The sequence below is a fragment of the Polypterus senegalus genome, chromosome 15 (assembly GCF_016835505.1).
Source record: "Polypterus senegalus isolate Bchr_013 chromosome 15, ASM1683550v1, whole genome shotgun sequence".
In the NCBI taxonomy this organism is placed as follows: Eukaryota; Metazoa; Chordata; class Cladistia; order Polypteriformes; family Polypteridae; genus Polypterus; species Polypterus senegalus.
In genome coordinates this window covers 78518670-78536498 of record NC_053168.1, presented here as the reverse complement: position 1 = coordinate 78536498, position 17829 = coordinate 78518670, and the positions used below count along the sequence as shown (strand labels likewise).

Genomic DNA, 17829 nt, shown 5'->3' with positions numbered 1-17829 from the left:
GCAATTCTAAATTGGCCCTAGTGTGTGTGTCCTGCGGTGGGTTGGCACCCTGCCAAGGATTGGTTCCTGCCTTGTGTTGGCTGGGATTGGCTCCAGCAGACCCCCCGTGACCCTGTGTTCGGATTCCGCGGGTTGGAAAATGGATGGATGGATAGTTCAAACTGTTTGCGAGCTACAGGTGATTTAAAATCCTGGACAGACAAACGAACAGCCACGGTAGCGTATTATATAAGAGGATACATAAGGCTGTATTGATTAAACAGTATTATCTGCAGAAAATGTGGTAAAGAAGAAACACATTATCAACCTGTATGAATTAGTTAACACTGGAAAGGTATGGCTGCCTTAACTGATGTAAACATAGGTTAGTTTTAAAACAGTGGACAATGGAGTCTGGAGGTGGTAGGTTTCAGTGGCTAGCTCATGATCTCTGGCACCCAGCCCATGATCCTTCAGTACTAGATATACATGAACAATCATGTCAAGCCCCTGATCTTCTTGCCCATCGTGTACCATTTGAATTCCCATCATACAATAAATCAGTTCCTTTCCAAGTTCTCATTTATTTATACAATTTTTAATAATTTTAACTAATAGTAATAGCTAGATGGGGAACATATTTCAGTTGTTTTCCCCCTTCAATAGTGTAATATTCATGCTGATTTTATGCTAATATTTATCATTTTGTATTAATAGATATTTTTAGTGACTATAGTATTGGATTCTACTCTATTGGGTATACTTTTAAAAGTGTAATTTCTAAGAAAATTGAACAACAGTTAGTCACAGAACCTCCACCACCACTAATACACATTGATTGATGTCATTTTCACATCAACTGCAATAATTGCAGTTGCTGTGTATGAAAGCTGTTGAGCCACCACAAGCATATTTGTACTCCACTTTATATCCATTTTAATGTTCTGGTAAAAAGCACATATTTAATGAGGTCTACTAACACATGTAATTTCATTGCATTCTATTATTGTTATTACTACAAAACTATTTAATAAACCAAAAATGTAATAACTAATTCTTGGATCAAGTAAAAAAAAAAAAAAGTGAAATGTTCCAATTTTCAGATCAGTTAATTTGGTCACCAAACACACCTGAATCTTGAACCATGCGTACATTGTGTAACTTGTTTTATTAAAACAGAGAAAACTGACTTCAGTGCACTTTCACAACGCATTTAGCCTCCTATTGTGTAACCGGAGTGAGCAGTTTCAGACGGGTAACATCTTCAGGCGTAGTGGTGTTAGTTCAGGGAAAGATTAGGTGAAGTGTGGTGCAATAAGGCTAAAGAGACAGCGAGAGTCTGCTGCCTAATATGACAAGCTCATAGTTGTAGTTAGCAGTAAGAAGCTCAACTAAGTACACCGGTGTTTCTGACTGCAAACTCATGATTAGGAGAGAATGGTGGATTGAAAAATAGAAAAGAGAAGATGCACAACATTGATCCATGCACCCTACGTAAAATGTTATTAATGTCCTAAAGTAGGAGAGTTAGAACATAATCTAAATAAGACCTGTTGACTGGGTTCTCTTTTTAGACTGCATTATTAAGTATTTTTAATTAAAACAGGACTTAACTATGATTTAGGCATGTTAGTGGGCTTGTGGACATAACTTTACACATATTCCCTCTTCTATGAGTTAACTTATTGTATAGTATAGTGTTTTGCAGAATACCAGTACTAAACCACCAAAGTTTTAGTGTAGTAGTACTTTACAAACATTATGCAAAATTTTGTGATTTTATTACGGAAAAATGTGATAAATTGCTTTACAATGTCTTTGACAAGTAAGCTCTGTGTTCTTAAAAGCAGGCATGGAGAGCAAAAACCAGGTGTGCTCATTTTCTGCAAGGGGTATAGAGGGTTAGATGCTTACAAAATGTATGGTGTTCTTGGATGGACTTTTAGCAGAAATCCAACTCCATAGCAGTGCTGCGTCTTTGTGACCAGTGCTCATCCAGATGGCAGGTGTGAAATGGTATTTACAACAAAAATAAGAAAAATTAAGAAACTTATTTCGATGGGTTAACAAGTGCAGCATTTTCACAAAGCATGAGTTCATAAAGCTTTACTGAACTTGGTCAATGAACAGGGCCAAACATAAATTTGTTTAAGGTAGTCATTATGATTTTTAATTGTGATGCAAAACATCATACAACAATTTGTGTTTAACTGAGGACATTTATTTGCCCCCAAGGACATTTTGAAGAGTATTTTGTTCCAGATTTAAGAAATTTTCCAACTGTATTTTGCTTATTTTTTTGAAACATGCATAGAGAATTGTCAATAGCCTGTTGTAATGTTTACAATACCTTAATTTGTATTTTATTTTGTGAATAATACAAACTTATCGGTCATTTGCTTTGTCAAAAAATTGAACATCCATCCAACACTAGTGTTAACAAAGCAGAGATTCAATAAGATCATAAATGTACTTCTTGAATTGGGTCAATGACTCCTTCAAAGCCCATCAACCTTTCCATATAGCACATGGGCATAGTTTAGGATTTCTTGATCTTTTACCAGAAATGCTCCACAAGTGTACTAGTAATAAAGGGTAATGCATAGAAAAAGTCCCCTATATTAAGATCCGCTGTGGCGACCCCTTACGGGAGCAGCTGAAAGAAGAAGATATTAAATATAATGAAGATTACATTGGAGAAAACTCTGGTGAAACATGCCCCTGTACTACCTTTCCAACAACTTCCAAGAGAGCCATGTCCACATCAGCAGAGCTGGAATTATCAGTACCAAGTTGTAAATGCCAGAAGCTTTTTCTTTTTTTTTGCATTCAGAACATATCAGTAAATTGGTATCTCTGTAACAACTGTATAAATAGTAACACTGATTAGGACAGGATAGGTGTCAAGGCCATTCGTTTGCTCATGTGGGTGAGTTAAGCTGTATGGTGTATTTTGTTCTTTGTTTTGATCCGAAAAATAATCTGTGTTGGGTTAATTTTGTGTTGTATTCCCCATTACCTTTTTTTAATTCCTTGTGAAACTAGGAATGCATGTTTAGGCCACATTTCATAACGAACAGACCCATGTTGCTGCTTAATCACTAATTGTTTAAAAGGGACATTCTGATTTAGAACACAAAGTGATGGACTCTCTCTCTCTCTCTCTCTCTCTCTCTCTACTATTTTAGATTAGATTAACTATTATATTACTGAAAGGCATTTAAGGCATCTTTGTTTAGAGACAGGATCACGCTCACATGCTCAGGACTGAATTTGGTGTGCAGTTAACTGTTAGTCTAGCAGCTGAAAAGCCACCCTTATGGCATCAGTGCTTGGTGTATACTCAAGTAGTCTTTTGCCTTTGTTAACATGCATGTTGTATCTGTGATTGGCTGTGATTTGTTGCATATGAGCAAAACCACTGCTACTGAGACTCCTGTTAACAGGAGTAGGTGAATTAGTAGCCACAATGTTTTGTTCATTATTATGAACACAGAGAGTATTACAACACAACTCCAGGACATCATGTGTATGGTGCGAGAAAGACTTTTAATTGTATTAACATCTGCAAAGCAGCCAGACCAGATGGAATTTCTGGGTGTGCACTGAAAACCTGCAGTGTCCATCTACCAGGTGTATACATGTACATTTCAAGTCTCTTTCTAAAAAATCAGCAGTTTTAATGTGCTTCAAGGAAACAACCATTGGTTTAGTGCCCCAGAAAATCAAAGTGAAGTGCCTTAATGATTACTGCCCAGTGGCACTTATTTCATTTGCAAAGAAGTATTTTGAGTGGCTGGTACTAGGACACTTCAGAGACCTCATTCCAGATCATTTGGACCCTCTGTAATATGTCTACCATCTTAACAGATCCACAGAGAACGTTCCATCCATTGCACTTCATTCTATCCTCTCACCTGAAAATCAAAACTGTTATGTCAGGCTGTAGCATATAGATAACAGCTCTGCATTTAACATTGTCAAACCATCCAACTCATTTGTGAACTGTTAAATCTAGGACTTGGGTTTGCCCTCTGTAACTGGATTCTGGACTTCCTGACTAGCAGACCCTAGCATATTTAGATTGGCAAAAATAACTCTTCCACCCTAACTCTTAACAGAAGCATTCCATGGGGCAGCAGGCTTAGCCCCTTGCACTCTGTATTCTTACAGGACTGTGTAGCCAGACACCACTCTAATTCAGTTATCAAGACTGCCAGCAAAACTAAAGTTATGGTCCTTGTGACAGGCAGAGACTGTATACCCTCACAAAGTGAGACTGCTGGCAGAAAGGTGTCAAGACAACAACCTTCCTCCCAACATCTGAATATTTAAACAAAATGATCATTGACTTTAGGAAACGGGGAGTAGCACATTTCCCCCATAGTAATTGGAGGTGATACTGTGGAACGGGTCAAGAGCTTCAAATGTTTTGGGGTCACTCTTGTTACTGACCTCAGGTGGAAAGAGTGCACAGCTGTTGTCATTAATAAGCTGACAAATGCCTGCAGTTCCTCAGACATCTGAGAAAGGCCCAGTTGTCACCTTCACTACTCGCTTGTTTCTTCAGGTGTGTGATGGAGTCAGCCCTTGTAGGATGTACTGCAGCCTGGCTTAGCAGCTGCTCTGCACCAGCCTGTGAATCCCTAAAAAAGGTTATAAGGACAGCACAGAAAATGACAGTCTCACAGCTACCAGAAATCCAGGTCATCTACACTTTGTTACCTCAGAAAGTAGGACCATATCATGAAGGACTCTAGCCATCCTGCAGAGGACCTTTTTCTCTTCCCTTCCATCTGGAAAAAAAACACGGGACCATCCAAACACACACAACATGGTACGGAAACAGTTTTCACTCCTAGGTAATAAGATTGCTGAACAAGCACTATTTGGAATACTAAAACAGTTATCCAACAATATACACTTAAAAATTCTAGATTTTCTTTCATTGTACCAATTTTGTACTCTATAGTGATTTGTGTATTCATATCACATTATTTTGTACTTTCATATTGTCAGAACTTGTCATATATTGCTTAACATGCGATTTACATACCTATTTTGCACTTTGGTATCTTGCAGTGTCACATACTGTGCTGCCAAGTTCAAGAGCTGTCAGTTATTTGAGAGCAGTTTACTGTGATCTATATACTGTATGCACTGTTTTAGTTTATTTTCACTACACTTATTTTACTGCACTTTATTATTATTACTGAATCTCGGAACTGTCAGTTTATTGCTAAACTAGCTTCGCTACCCATCTAATATATGCCATTTGGAATGGGATTCATAAAAGCAGTATTGGTGTTTGTGATATGTCATCTACTAGAATGGCAAATGCAGTGCATTTCATGGCTGAAAAGTTTGTGATGCGCAATCTTTTGGAATGGCAGAGACATAACCAGATTGATATACGTAGATACATACAGACACTTGCCATTTTAAGGTGGATTCCTAAACTGCTACAGTGATTGCAAATCTTCAGCACTTGTCACTTTAGTCCACCAACCTGTTCAACCTCATCTTTACTACTACAAGCTGTATATTAGCTATTGCACAGTATTTTTTTACTCCATAATTTAGTATTAATTGTTCTATATTGTTGCATTATTGTACTGTTTTAACTGTACTATTAATTGTTAGTCTATGGTTGTATTCACTGAGGCAGACACTCAAATAAGAATTTAATTATGCTTGAACAGTGTACTCTATATATACTCCAATACAGTACTCATAACCACTAGGCCTAGCTTCTCAGCAAGGCTGTCAGCTACTACATATGCCTAACTTAACAGCAATTCTCAGTTATTCTTGCAGTCCAGGAGTTAGTTGATTATAGTTAACTGAAATTTTGGTGCTACAGAAAGTGTCAGTAAAAAAAATATTTTTCTCTAGCTGAAGATAAATTGGTTAGCTCCAGAGTACCTTTGTATCGGCAACATTGCTTGGTACCATGTTTTGTTCTATTGTTGTGCACACCTTCAATGTGATGTAGCTTTTTTCTTTGCTATTGATAGGTTAGGCTGACCAAGACTGAACTCACAGGTAGCATGCTTGTTCTGTATGTAGCAATACTGCTTAGATGTACCACGTTTTGTACTTCATCACAGTATAACAGTGTGTGCTGAACTAAGCCTGACTGGTATCTTAAATACTGCTCTCCAACCTGTTTAAATGAGTAACATGTCTCTAAGCAAGTCTGCATCAGGTACTTCCATGCAACAAGGCAATTATGTTTTGCGGTGCAAATTAAAATGAATCATGCAATCAATAAGATTATTCAATTAAACTATTAACATAGGTTAATTGAACAGCAGTTGGTCATTAACATCCCTACTTCAGATAAACTGGGTTAACTTGAGGTATGAACATTTAGTAATGAATAAGATTTACAACACCTATGGATATTAGGAGTCCAGCTCATTTAAGACCTACTGTATAACAAGGAAATTCTGTCAGCCATTTACAATAATCTCTTTCTCCTGTGCTGTCAGGATGGATAGTTTCTGGCAGTCTTTGACTATGATTTGGAGCTACAATTTAGAGAATGAATGTCATATTCTGATATTCAGCTAAATCCTTTAATAAACATAATCTGGTGATAAAAACACTTTTAAAAATGTACTTTTGCCATGCCTTCATTGAAAAGATTGGAATGTATGACTTTTTAATTGGGGGACGACATGTTCTGATCTTGTAGACTTAGTAACTGGCAGTATTTTCTCTTTTAAAGCCATTACTTCAATTCACCAGTAGTTGTTGTTTTGTCCCAAACATATACTTTAAGGTATTCTTCTATTTCTGTTTCAGTGGCAATAACTGTTTGATATATTTAGGGAATCAAGGCTGAACTGCTCATTTCATATAGTATCCTTCTGCAATATTTTATTTGAAAAAAAGTCTTTGGATTCTATTTGGCAACCCCAAAACACTACATTTCTTTTACTTTAGCCACTGTCTTTTATGTTGTGTGTTTAGCATCATTTTTGCACTATAAAGCTTCAGCTCATGAACAGATCCTATGACATCTGTCAACACATTTGCTAACAGAATCAGGTAATTTTAATATTCTCTCAAAGATCATCTGGTCATCTAGTTCCTGAGGCTGTAATGTATGTGACCCCCTTTACACCTGGCGTTAACGTGCATGATCATAATTGGGTAGTATACTTTGCCATATAAAACACGTGTGATTGCACATATGACCGGATCATTCAGGCCACATTTGGAGGGAGCTGGAAACGGGTAGTAACCATATTCAACACATGCGTAAAGAAAACAGTAGTTAATTCTGATTTTGGTTAATAAAGATTGTGGCAGACAACCAGGGACCTTACCCCATCGGGACGCCTGAAGAAGGGAAGGACCGGGAGAGTAGCAATATCTTCCCTGGGGCACAAGAGGGCAGCACCCCTGGAAGCTCAACCCTGTGGGGGTCCGTGGCCACCGCCAGGGGGTGCCAGGACAGCACCTGAGCCTTGGCATACAGCACTTTCGCCACACCCGGAAGTGCTGCCAGAAGAGGAGCTGAACTCGCATGCAGAACTTCTGCCACACCCGGAAGTGCTGCTGGATGTTAATTAAGCAGCACCTGGAACATTTCTGGGTGTAGTATAAAGGAGGCCGCCTCACTCCACTTGGGAAGCCAGATCGGGTGGAAGAGGACGGAGCTTACAAGGAGTGGAGTAGAGGTGGCAGAAGAAAGGGCTGCGCGGACTTTATTGGTGGTGATTTGTGCACTGTATTGTGTGAGTAGGTGCAGAAGGAATTAAACGTGTGTGTTTTGGGACATGTGGCGTCTGTGTCTGGGGCATCTTTCACAAGATGATGCTGGGTCCACATTAGAGTTCCACATGTAGTTGGCAACACAAGCATTTATGTGTATGCGTGTACACTTAATTCATTAAATAACTGATCTGTTTCAACTTTTATAGGGGCTGAAATATCCTTTAACGCAAAACTTTGCTCCTGATGTACCAGGCAAAATATTGGTTCTGGATTTGGAGGAGGATGTCCTAAAACCAGTTGAACTCAGAATCAGCCATGGATTTGACTTGCAGTCATTTAACCCACATGGAATCAGCGCCTATATTGATCATACAGGTACTATGGTGTGACCGTATAATATAGTATTATTGAATTTAAATCCTTTACCTCATATATTCATTCATTTTTTGTTTTTCTATGTCACTAACCCTAACACTACCTTGACTTGAATGACTTAAGCACAAATGTGTTTGGGGTTGAGTCTTCCCAGAAAGAAGGCATGAATTATTGATTCCTGCGATAAGTAAATCCAGACTCAGGCTTTAATGCTTCCTAACTTTATTCACAAAAAAATTTAATACATTTAGCATAGTATGTCCCAGGTAAACATGCCAAACATCTTTCGTAACAACATATACTAAATTGGGAGAGGCTCTGGTTTTATTCATCTCTTAAAATTGATTATGCCTTCTTTGCCATTATCTTGCATGTGTATTTTTAAAGAACACAAGTTTGCTCGTTGCAAGTTCTTGGCGGCACCATAGATTTAGGAGGACAGATAAAGCTTTCAAGGTGTGCTCATTTCAATTTTGATACAACACTGCTAATTTATCTCTCTACTTTTTTCAAAATCTGCAGCAGCTCTAGTCCTGGAGGACCACCGTGGCTGCAGGTTTTCATTCTAACCCTTTTTTTTTTTTTTTTTTTTTTTTTTAGTGAGCGCCCTGTTTGTGCTGCTAATTAACTTCTTGTTAATTCATTTCTAATTGAATTGCTTTTTTAAGATTTGCTCCCCTGAATTTCTTCATCATTCCTCTGATTTGCTTCATTTCTTTCCATAAATGGCACCTAAACAGAAATGAAATAAAGAAAAAAGCTATATAAATGTAAAGAATGATTATTATTAGTAGTAATAATGTAGCCATAAATGTGTTGGTGGGTGGGTATATGTGAAACTAGGTCGGCAAATAAAATTTCACCCAGATAAGACGGTTTATAGAACTACACCATCAGCAGCTGAATGAGAGGCATCCTCTAATAAAACCCAGCTTAGTAATGCACACAATGCTGGAAGATGCACACACACAAATTCAAAGATCCAGCCATTCTGGGTATGGCCTTACGATGATACAGAAAAAAAAAATTTAATTGGCATGATATCACCCAAACTATAGACACCTATAATGGCCTACAGTAAAAACAATGCTAAGTGAATGTTTTTCTTTCTCTCAATCTCTCACTCAATTCAACCTTCTTAACCTGAATGACCTTAACAAACAGGTGGTCTATTACTAAAGCAAACTAAGGGAATAAAACATAATATTATATAACAATATAATATAATAAAAATTATATTAAAAAATCCTGGGACGAGACGAGAATTTTTAGTCTGGGACTCTTTGTGCCAAGAGATTTAACTATGCCCGGGGCTGGAAATAAAAGACTAAGAGTAGATGGCAATGTACAACTTTGTAAAGAGGTTCAAAAACGTTCGCATGAAACACATGCAGAGCAGGTTAGAGATAATGAAAGTACTAAAATTTGTAAGACTCAAAAAAATGATAGTAAAGATGGCATTAGCGCAAACATACGGAAATTATTAACTCGGTGAAATAACGGAACAGTGAAAAGCGATTGAATATATGGACATAGGTGAAATGACAGAAGTATGTAGATATTGTTCGGATTTAAACTTTAAGTTGGTGACTTGTAGATCGTCTAATTCGTGTTGCCATCAGGGAAAAGTAGTGTTTCTTCCCAATGAAGAGGTGTATCCACGAGAATTAAAAGATTTGTTGCTTAGTGAAAGTGAAATCCACATATGTGAGTGGCAGACACGCAAAGTGGCTGGCGCGTAGCGCAGGCCGGGGACATGGTGAGCGAAAACCCCTAGTGATGTATAAAAAGAAAAGGGAGTTTGATATGCTTTCAAGAATAACAAACCACCTGAATCACAATATCCCAAGGCTATTGTCAGGTTGTATGCAAGTAATTTTGCTTGTTTGTATTTATTCATACTTAGTTTCTATCTCTCTATTATAAAAAAAAAAGTCTTGGAAGGGAGACTAGGGAGACGAGACGTGATCTTCTTGGAAGACAATTTGACATCCCACAAGACAAGGCAGCGGAACAACATTTAAAACAAGTACTCCTTAGCATGCGCTCAGCCAAACCCCCCCTTCACAACGCGAGTGACAGAGACGTGAAGTGGCAAAAGGACAGCTGCTATACAGGCTCTTAAATGATCGACGCGCAGCGCGACAAGTAGAATACGCAGCTCACCAGCAGCAGCAACAAGCCAGCAGATGATTCAACCGCTTCTCCTCAGCCGTCCCCCCTTCACAACACGAGCAGCCTTATATGTCCTGTGAGAGAGATTTAACCATGCCTGGGGCCGGAAATGAAGAACAAGTACAGTATTGTTCTTACAAAAGTGTAAATAATGGATATGTAACAATTTCCATAAAAATAACAATCTCTTTAAATTGTATGTCCGGTAAACCAAACCTGGGGGTGGGCGAGCAAAGCAAGCAGGGGGCGGTGCCCCTAGTTTTATGAAATAAATAACATTACTTAGGACAGCATTAAATTGCTTCTGTGATTACTTGTTGTAGATATTTTGAATGCTTATAGCAGCAGGAGCTGTAGAATTCCTAGTAAAAGAAGGCCCTTTGATATCTAGGCAACGTTTTAATGCATGGTTTGGAGAAGTGATCACTTATATAAAGTAACCCTCAAAGCATTAAAACTCTGGAATTTAATAATGTCAGGAACTGATCTCCTTGCAAATAATACACACACAAAGGTCTGCCCTTTCTGTATTCATAGTTAGCTTACCATTTGTCATAACAAGCTGGAAAAAGTCTGTGTGTAAGTTTGTCCTTGATCACTTGCCTTCTGCTACATTCTTACGTCAGGTTGGTCCAAGTGAATGATTTATGAAAAAGTATTTAATTTAAAAAAAAAAAAAATTTCTTTGACTTCCGAAGTTCTGTTTGTTGCCATCTTCTTAAAGTCGCACTCGCTCATCAGTAGTTTTGTAACGTTAAGGGCGGGTGTGAACTGTGAACCATTAACATCAACACAACAGTGTGTTGACAATTGGCCAATCACATTAGATTAAAAAAAACTAAAACAATACTACTGTAATTCGCTGCCAATAAATGTAGGAGTGTCTGGGGTGCAGAAAGCAGTCTCCGGTCACCTGTTTGCCAAAAGATCAAGACTTTCTTTGTACATAGACTCCCATTTGACTGGTATCCTTCACTCTGGAAATATAGATATTCACACAGAATTTATTGATTTTTAATTCACACAGATATGAAACATATACAAGTCAGAACAAATTTTTAATGGATGTTGACATGCGCTGACACCAGGCATGTTGTGTAAATAAACACATTTATCATGATTTTTTCATATTATATATTTTTCATTGTATTATTGTTATTATTATTACTGTTTATTATTTTATAGGAAAATAAGTTTATGGAGGATTTACATATTGAATCTCATTGTACCATACAACAATAAAGGAATTCAATTCATTTCAATAGATGACGATTAGCTTCTAAGTTGATTTACATTTCCAAGCACTATCTTCTTGAAGCTCTTGATATAATTTTTAAGATGAAATGCGGTAAAGTATGTATATTACATTATCCATCCATTTTCTAACCCGCTGAATCCGAATACAGGGTCACGGGGGTCTGCTGGAGCCAATCCCAGCCAACACAGGGCACAAGTCAGGAACCAATCCTGGGCAGGGTGCCAACCCACCACAGGACACACACAAACACACCCACACACCAAGCACACACTAGGGCCAATTTAGAATCGCCAATCCACCTAGCCTGCATGTCTTTGGATTGTGGGAGGAAACCGGAGTGCCCGGAGGAAACCCACGCAGACACGGGGAGAACATGCAAACTACACGCAGGGAGGACCCAGGAAGCGAACCAGGGTCTCCTAACTGGGAAGCAGCAGCGCTACCACTGCGCCACCGTGCCGCCCATATTACATTATACAGATACATTTTTAACTTCATTTACATAATGTATACTGTTAATAATTACATGTGTGGATACTGTGGACAGCGGTAGTGATGAGCTGGTGCTCCATTCAGGGATTCTTCCTGCCTTGTGCTGTATGCTTGCTGGGAATGGCGTGACCCTAGATTAATAGTTGGATGGAGTAATTAAACACGTACTATGAAGATATTTCAATGTTCCTTAAAAGTTTTGAAGAATCAACATTCTAAGCTTAGAGATGGTTTTACATTTATTAAAGAACTAATTGTGTGGCAATTGGTTACTTGGTAAAAGAAAAGGAATGACAGTAATTGGGAATTAGTACATTTTGAAAGAGACAGTACTGCTGCAATAAATTATTTCATCGAGGGTCATGCACAGCAAGCATCATGCAAGAGATAGGAACAATCTCTGCACAGGGCGCCTGCTTGTCGCTAACACTGCGCCACCGTGCCCTCATGTTTAATACATGCTTTAATTCCTATTATCGTGAAAATTATATCAAGTATAGATCTTAGTATTTAATTTGTTCAGAGAGCTGTAATATCATGAATGTAATGTATTGTGTCCTGTCAGCGTAAGAGAAAGCTCATTTAAGAAGCACGTAGTGATTCACAAACATAGAGTACATAGAAAAACGCATAGAATACGGAGCATTTAACATGCTACTTTAATTACAATTGGATTTGAGAAACTAGTAAATTAAACGAATTTAAGTTGGTTTATTACATTCTACTTTAATGACAAAATAAACATGAATAAAGTATAAATTTCAAGATTAAAGTTGACAGTTCAAGCTTTTTTTTTTTCCACTGTGTCCCTATTTTTTTTCTTCTTTTCTCTGTATCCTAATAAGCTTCCATATGACACTCCGACAGTGGGCTACAACTCACCTTTTCACTGCGACTTTGATATCTGACCACTTTTTTTTTTATTTCGGGCACTGTGCGAGTTTCTGAACTTGAACTTTCGATCAACTTCCTTTTGTTGTTTATACAACTGCTTAAACCAACAAATAGTATGTTTTTCATTGCCTCCATTTGGCATTCGCTGAAATTCTTTTTTTTTCCCTGTGCTTTTGCCATTGTCTTTTCACAGAACGCTGAATTTAAGGGAATATTTATATTGATATGCATATTCAAAGAGGTATAATACTGGGAGGATCGTAGGAGGGGCAGCAGGCACGTGCACGAGTGTTACATTTTACGCTGACTGGGATTTATGTAGCGGAAGTGCTTGGAAGTTGGCTTATGTACGGTTTTCTGCATCTAAATTTTTTTGTGTGTATGCACATTTTGACTTTTGTCCGTATGCTATGTTTTAGTGTGAATTCTACGCACGTTGTTATGCATGAAGCCCCTGGTCTCCATCACATGGCCTAATAATTTATTCCATGTGTCTGGGAAATCGGCCGAAAATTGGCTAAAACTCCAGGATCTAATTTAAAAAATGAGGGCACAACTCCCTCACTAATAGAACCGTTCATAATGGCAGTAAAGATGGACCCCAAACATCAAAGGCTTCCACTACGAGGCGTGGTGGTACAATATCAAGAGGAATGAGAGCTGGTTTAAGGGTGTCAATAGTTCTTTTTAAGTGTGAAAGTGAGACAAGATAAAAAGATTCCAAGACAATACCATGATTAACGGTAGGAAGTTCATAGCAAGTTGGAACAATACCACAGCAAATTTTATCAATTTTACTGAAAAAGTTATGACTTATCATAACTTCTGTATTATAGCCTAGAATGATCAACAGTATATGCAGTTTCCCAACTCTCCATAACCTGACAATTGGTGTTTACTCTCCTTGCTGCAGTATCTTTTCACATGACTTCTCAGTAGAGGTGTTTTGTTCAATTCTTGTTAACAATTTCCCAACAATAGTAATATTTTATTGCATTACCTGATGCTAGTGAGGAAGAAAAGCATTTCAAGCTTTATCCAAACTCCTTTAGGCCATAACCATCTCGGAGTTTGGATTTATCTGTGTTCCAGATCAGTTTGAACTTATATATTTGAGGTTGAATACTGCTATGGGCTTAGGTCATAAGCCTCAGAATAATGCTACAGGAGTAAAAAGCGTAAACACAAGAATGGATATTTTAGATTATTTTTTATTCCAAAATCCTAATGTGATATCTGAAAACTTCACTCTTTCATGTGACCTTCAACTCATATTATATGGGGAGGTGTACATTTTACAGTAAAAGATGGGCATCTATATATATATAATTCACTAAGGGCACGCAAGACAGTGAGCGCAAGCAAAACGGAGCCCCGCTCGCCAACTCTGACCTTCCTACTGCGTCATGGGATACGCATGACAGAGCCACGCACGCCAACTGTAACCGTCCTCCCGAGTCCAGCGTTGCACTCGAGGCACGCAACAACTCACCAAACACAGCCTCAGTCGCTTTTGTCTGTGCAAAAGTCCACATGCACCTCTGAGCCACGTTGACTTTACACCGCATGCAAGACAGAGAGCCACCCGCCAACTTAACTAAGGGCAAGCAAGACAGAGCACGCACGCAAGACAGAGAGCCCCATTCCACCAACTCTAAGATCATGGGATACGCACTCATTTAGTGTATAAATGGATATAAATAATTGCATGTAAACGATTCGCCAAAATCTGTTGTATGTAAACGATACTGTTTAAAACGTTCTTGTTTTTTCATCAGAAAACCCAGTTTCCACGTCTACCTGTATTAGTTTAAATGGCCACTCGCCATTTTACCACTCGCAATAGGGCAGATGCTCTGACTTTTTGTGTCAACTGGGCAACGCAGTGAATGTGGCGTCAATCTATATATGTGTATGTTTTCCGTAGCATGCTACAGGAAGGTACTCTCTCGACCACTGGCATTGGTTTCGCTCCTTTCTATTTTCGTTATACTGCGATGGTGGTTTCCTAAGCCTTTGTTATAATGAATTCCTTTCTTACCGTTTTCCGTTCCTATTCTTACACCGCCGTATGCTGGCGGGCTTCGGCTAGTAGTTATTATTCTTATAAGTGCAAGAGATGACATGCTGTTGCATGTACACATGAAACCTTTAATCATGCACATACAATCACGTGTCAGTGTGATTCATTGCATTAACTGTATCCTGCAGCTGACTGTGTCCACAGTTAGAGCAGCATGTTGTGCATAAGAATAGATCAGTCTTCACATGGCACACTGTACATTTTTACTCATAGGGAAATAACTGCAACTTTAAGCTTCTGTCAAAAAAGGAATAAATTGTAATATTTTGCAGAACCAAATTTATCAAAGTAATACTTTAATACCCTCAAAGAAAACGTTCTGTGGGGAAATCTATTCCGATGTCAAGCAGTTCACATTTGTAATAGTAAAGCAGGCAAAAATGGAATTCTTTTAATTTAGGTGGTAAGCTGCTAGCATAGCAGAGAGATTATTTTGAATACAATTAGACAAAATATCAGACTTAAGAAGACAGTAATAGTGCAGTGGTGTAGGCAGACAAAAAAGCCAGACCATATGGCCTAGAGAAACTTTCTCTTGAGGATATCTTATACAAACAAGGTTAAGTAATATGTACGTGTTATTTTTGATGTACAATACATGATGTATAGTACTGATCTGAACTAAAAGTACTTCAGAGCTGGGGTTTAAAAGGTCAAACACAAAAAGTTTTTTTTGGGTACACTAATACTTTGTGTGTGCTGCCAGAGGTAAAAACAATTAACACCACTGATAAGCACTCATCCATATAAACTGGAGAATTACCTTTTATATATTTTATGAACGAAATAATATTTGTCAGTATGCAATTCATGATTATTTAGAAAGTGCCTTTATCAAAGGCAATTTATAAAAATATTACCATGCATTAAATTTTCGTGTTTAGTACTTACACCAGAGCTGCAGTGATTGTTTTCCCTTCAGGTTATAACTTTAATTTAATTAAACATGTCATGCTTTTGTGTGCATCCTGCCCTGGCCAGCCACATTTTGTACTCGTGTGAGGTTTAAATTTATTGTGAGTTTCAAGGAATCTACCTTCACTTAAGCAATCTTGATGTGCTATTTTGCACATTTATTGCAGTGCTATACTTTACCAAAATAGCCTCAAACATTAAATATGATACATTCCAAATTATTGAAGTACAACTCCTCCCATATGCAGTATGACCATGTAGTGACAGAAATTGATTTGAAATTCATTGTTTTGGTTTTAAAGATTATAATGTTAGGTCAGGAAGCATGCACTGGTACAGCGCATTGCCGCACTCACCACATGATGAAACAGCTTGGGATCCCGGTTGGCAACCCCCCAGACAATTGTGTGGTGCAGTCCCACCCCCTGGAAATGACCATCTATCTGCTGCAACCAGGTGTTAACGTTGGTGTCCTCATGGCCTGATCTACCCACTCAGGTCCTCCATAGTGAGGATCCTGTGAGCCGGATCACCCTGTGGAATTGTGCCACATAGCTATAGTGCTGTGACAGACGCTCCCTCACAATGCAGGTAATGTGCCTCATTTGGGATTCTGTGCAACCTCTTTTTTGAGACAAAGTCAAACCATCACTAACCAAGGATTCTATGAAGAGACACGGCACAGAAGTATAGTCGTTGTCTTAGGTCACTGGATAGCATCCATGTCTCACAACCAGCAAGACAGGAAGCACCAGGACTCTAAAGATTTGGACCTTCGTCCTTTTGTAAAAAGATCGGGAGTGCCACACACTCCTTTCCGGCGATCTCATGACTCACCCCTCCCCCATGCTATCTCAGTCCGTCAACTGACTTTATAGGAAGAGTCACGAGAGACATGAAATTTTCTGCCGAGGTAGGTACAACAAGGTCAACATTCTCTCCACAGACAGACACTTGACTGATGGCTGTTCCCAAGAGATCATTAAAGGCCTTGGTCTTGGTTTTTATCCAGGGCACTTATAAGACACTCTGACTCTGACTCCTCTCTTAGTCTCTTAATAGCCCTGATCAGGGCCTCTACTGACTCGGCGAAGATCACAGCATTGCCGGCACAGTCAAGATCCGTGAATCTTTCTTCACCAACAGATACCCCACAGCTGCCGGAGCACAGGACCCTGCAAGCACTGAACAGAGTAAGGGCAAGAACAAACTCATGACGAACCCCAGAATCAAATGGGAAAAACACAGGATTTCTGCCTCCACTCTGCACAGCTCACACAGTACCAGTGTACATGTCTGCCATGTCATCCAGCAATTTTGGGGGGGATCCTGAGAAGTCTCAGTATGTTCCACAGGGCAGCTTGATCAACTGTGTCAAATGCTTTACAAAAATCGAGAAAAGTTTCAAAGAAACACTAGTGATAATTGCGTTTACTCTCCATGAGAGCCCTCAGTGCAAGGATGCGGTCGATTGTAGACTTCTTAGGCATAAAACCAAACTGCTCTGGTCGCTGGTAGATGAGCAGGTAATCACAGACCCTATTGAGGATGACCTTAGCAAGGACCTTACCTGGCAAAGAGAGCTTTGTTTGTTCCCCCGTAGTTACCTGAATCCAGGTGATCACCCTTCTCTTTCCAGATAGGGACAACAAGCCCTGTTTTCCAGTCAGTTGGGGTGATATCTGTATCTCAAATGGAAACAAAGATTGCTTGCAATGCAAGGAGGACCGCCATACCACCAGCCTAGAGAAGTTCACCCCGGACAGCACAGATCCGACAGCCTTCCCCTCTCTCAGCTGGTTCACCACCTGGGCAATCTTAGTGAGACTGGGTGGTTCACAGGTAATTGGAGGGTCGGTCTCAAGATCCATGGACCCAGAGATTTCCAATGCCCTAAATGGAGGATCAGCTTTAAGCAGCTGCTGAGAGT

General features: G+C 39.0%; 1 protein-coding gene across 1 annotated transcript in view; it reads left to right on the top strand.

Annotated features, from left to right (window-relative positions):
* Positions 1-17829, top strand: part of LOC120516140 (serum paraoxonase/arylesterase 2-like) — a 43020-nt gene that overhangs the window by 6107 nt on the left and 19084 nt on the right. Inside the window, exon 4 of the mRNA XM_039737599.1 lies at positions 7914-8082. Coding sequence (XP_039593533.1) covers positions 7914-8082 — 169 coding nt within the window. The remainder of the gene's footprint in view (positions 1-7913; positions 8083-17829) is intronic.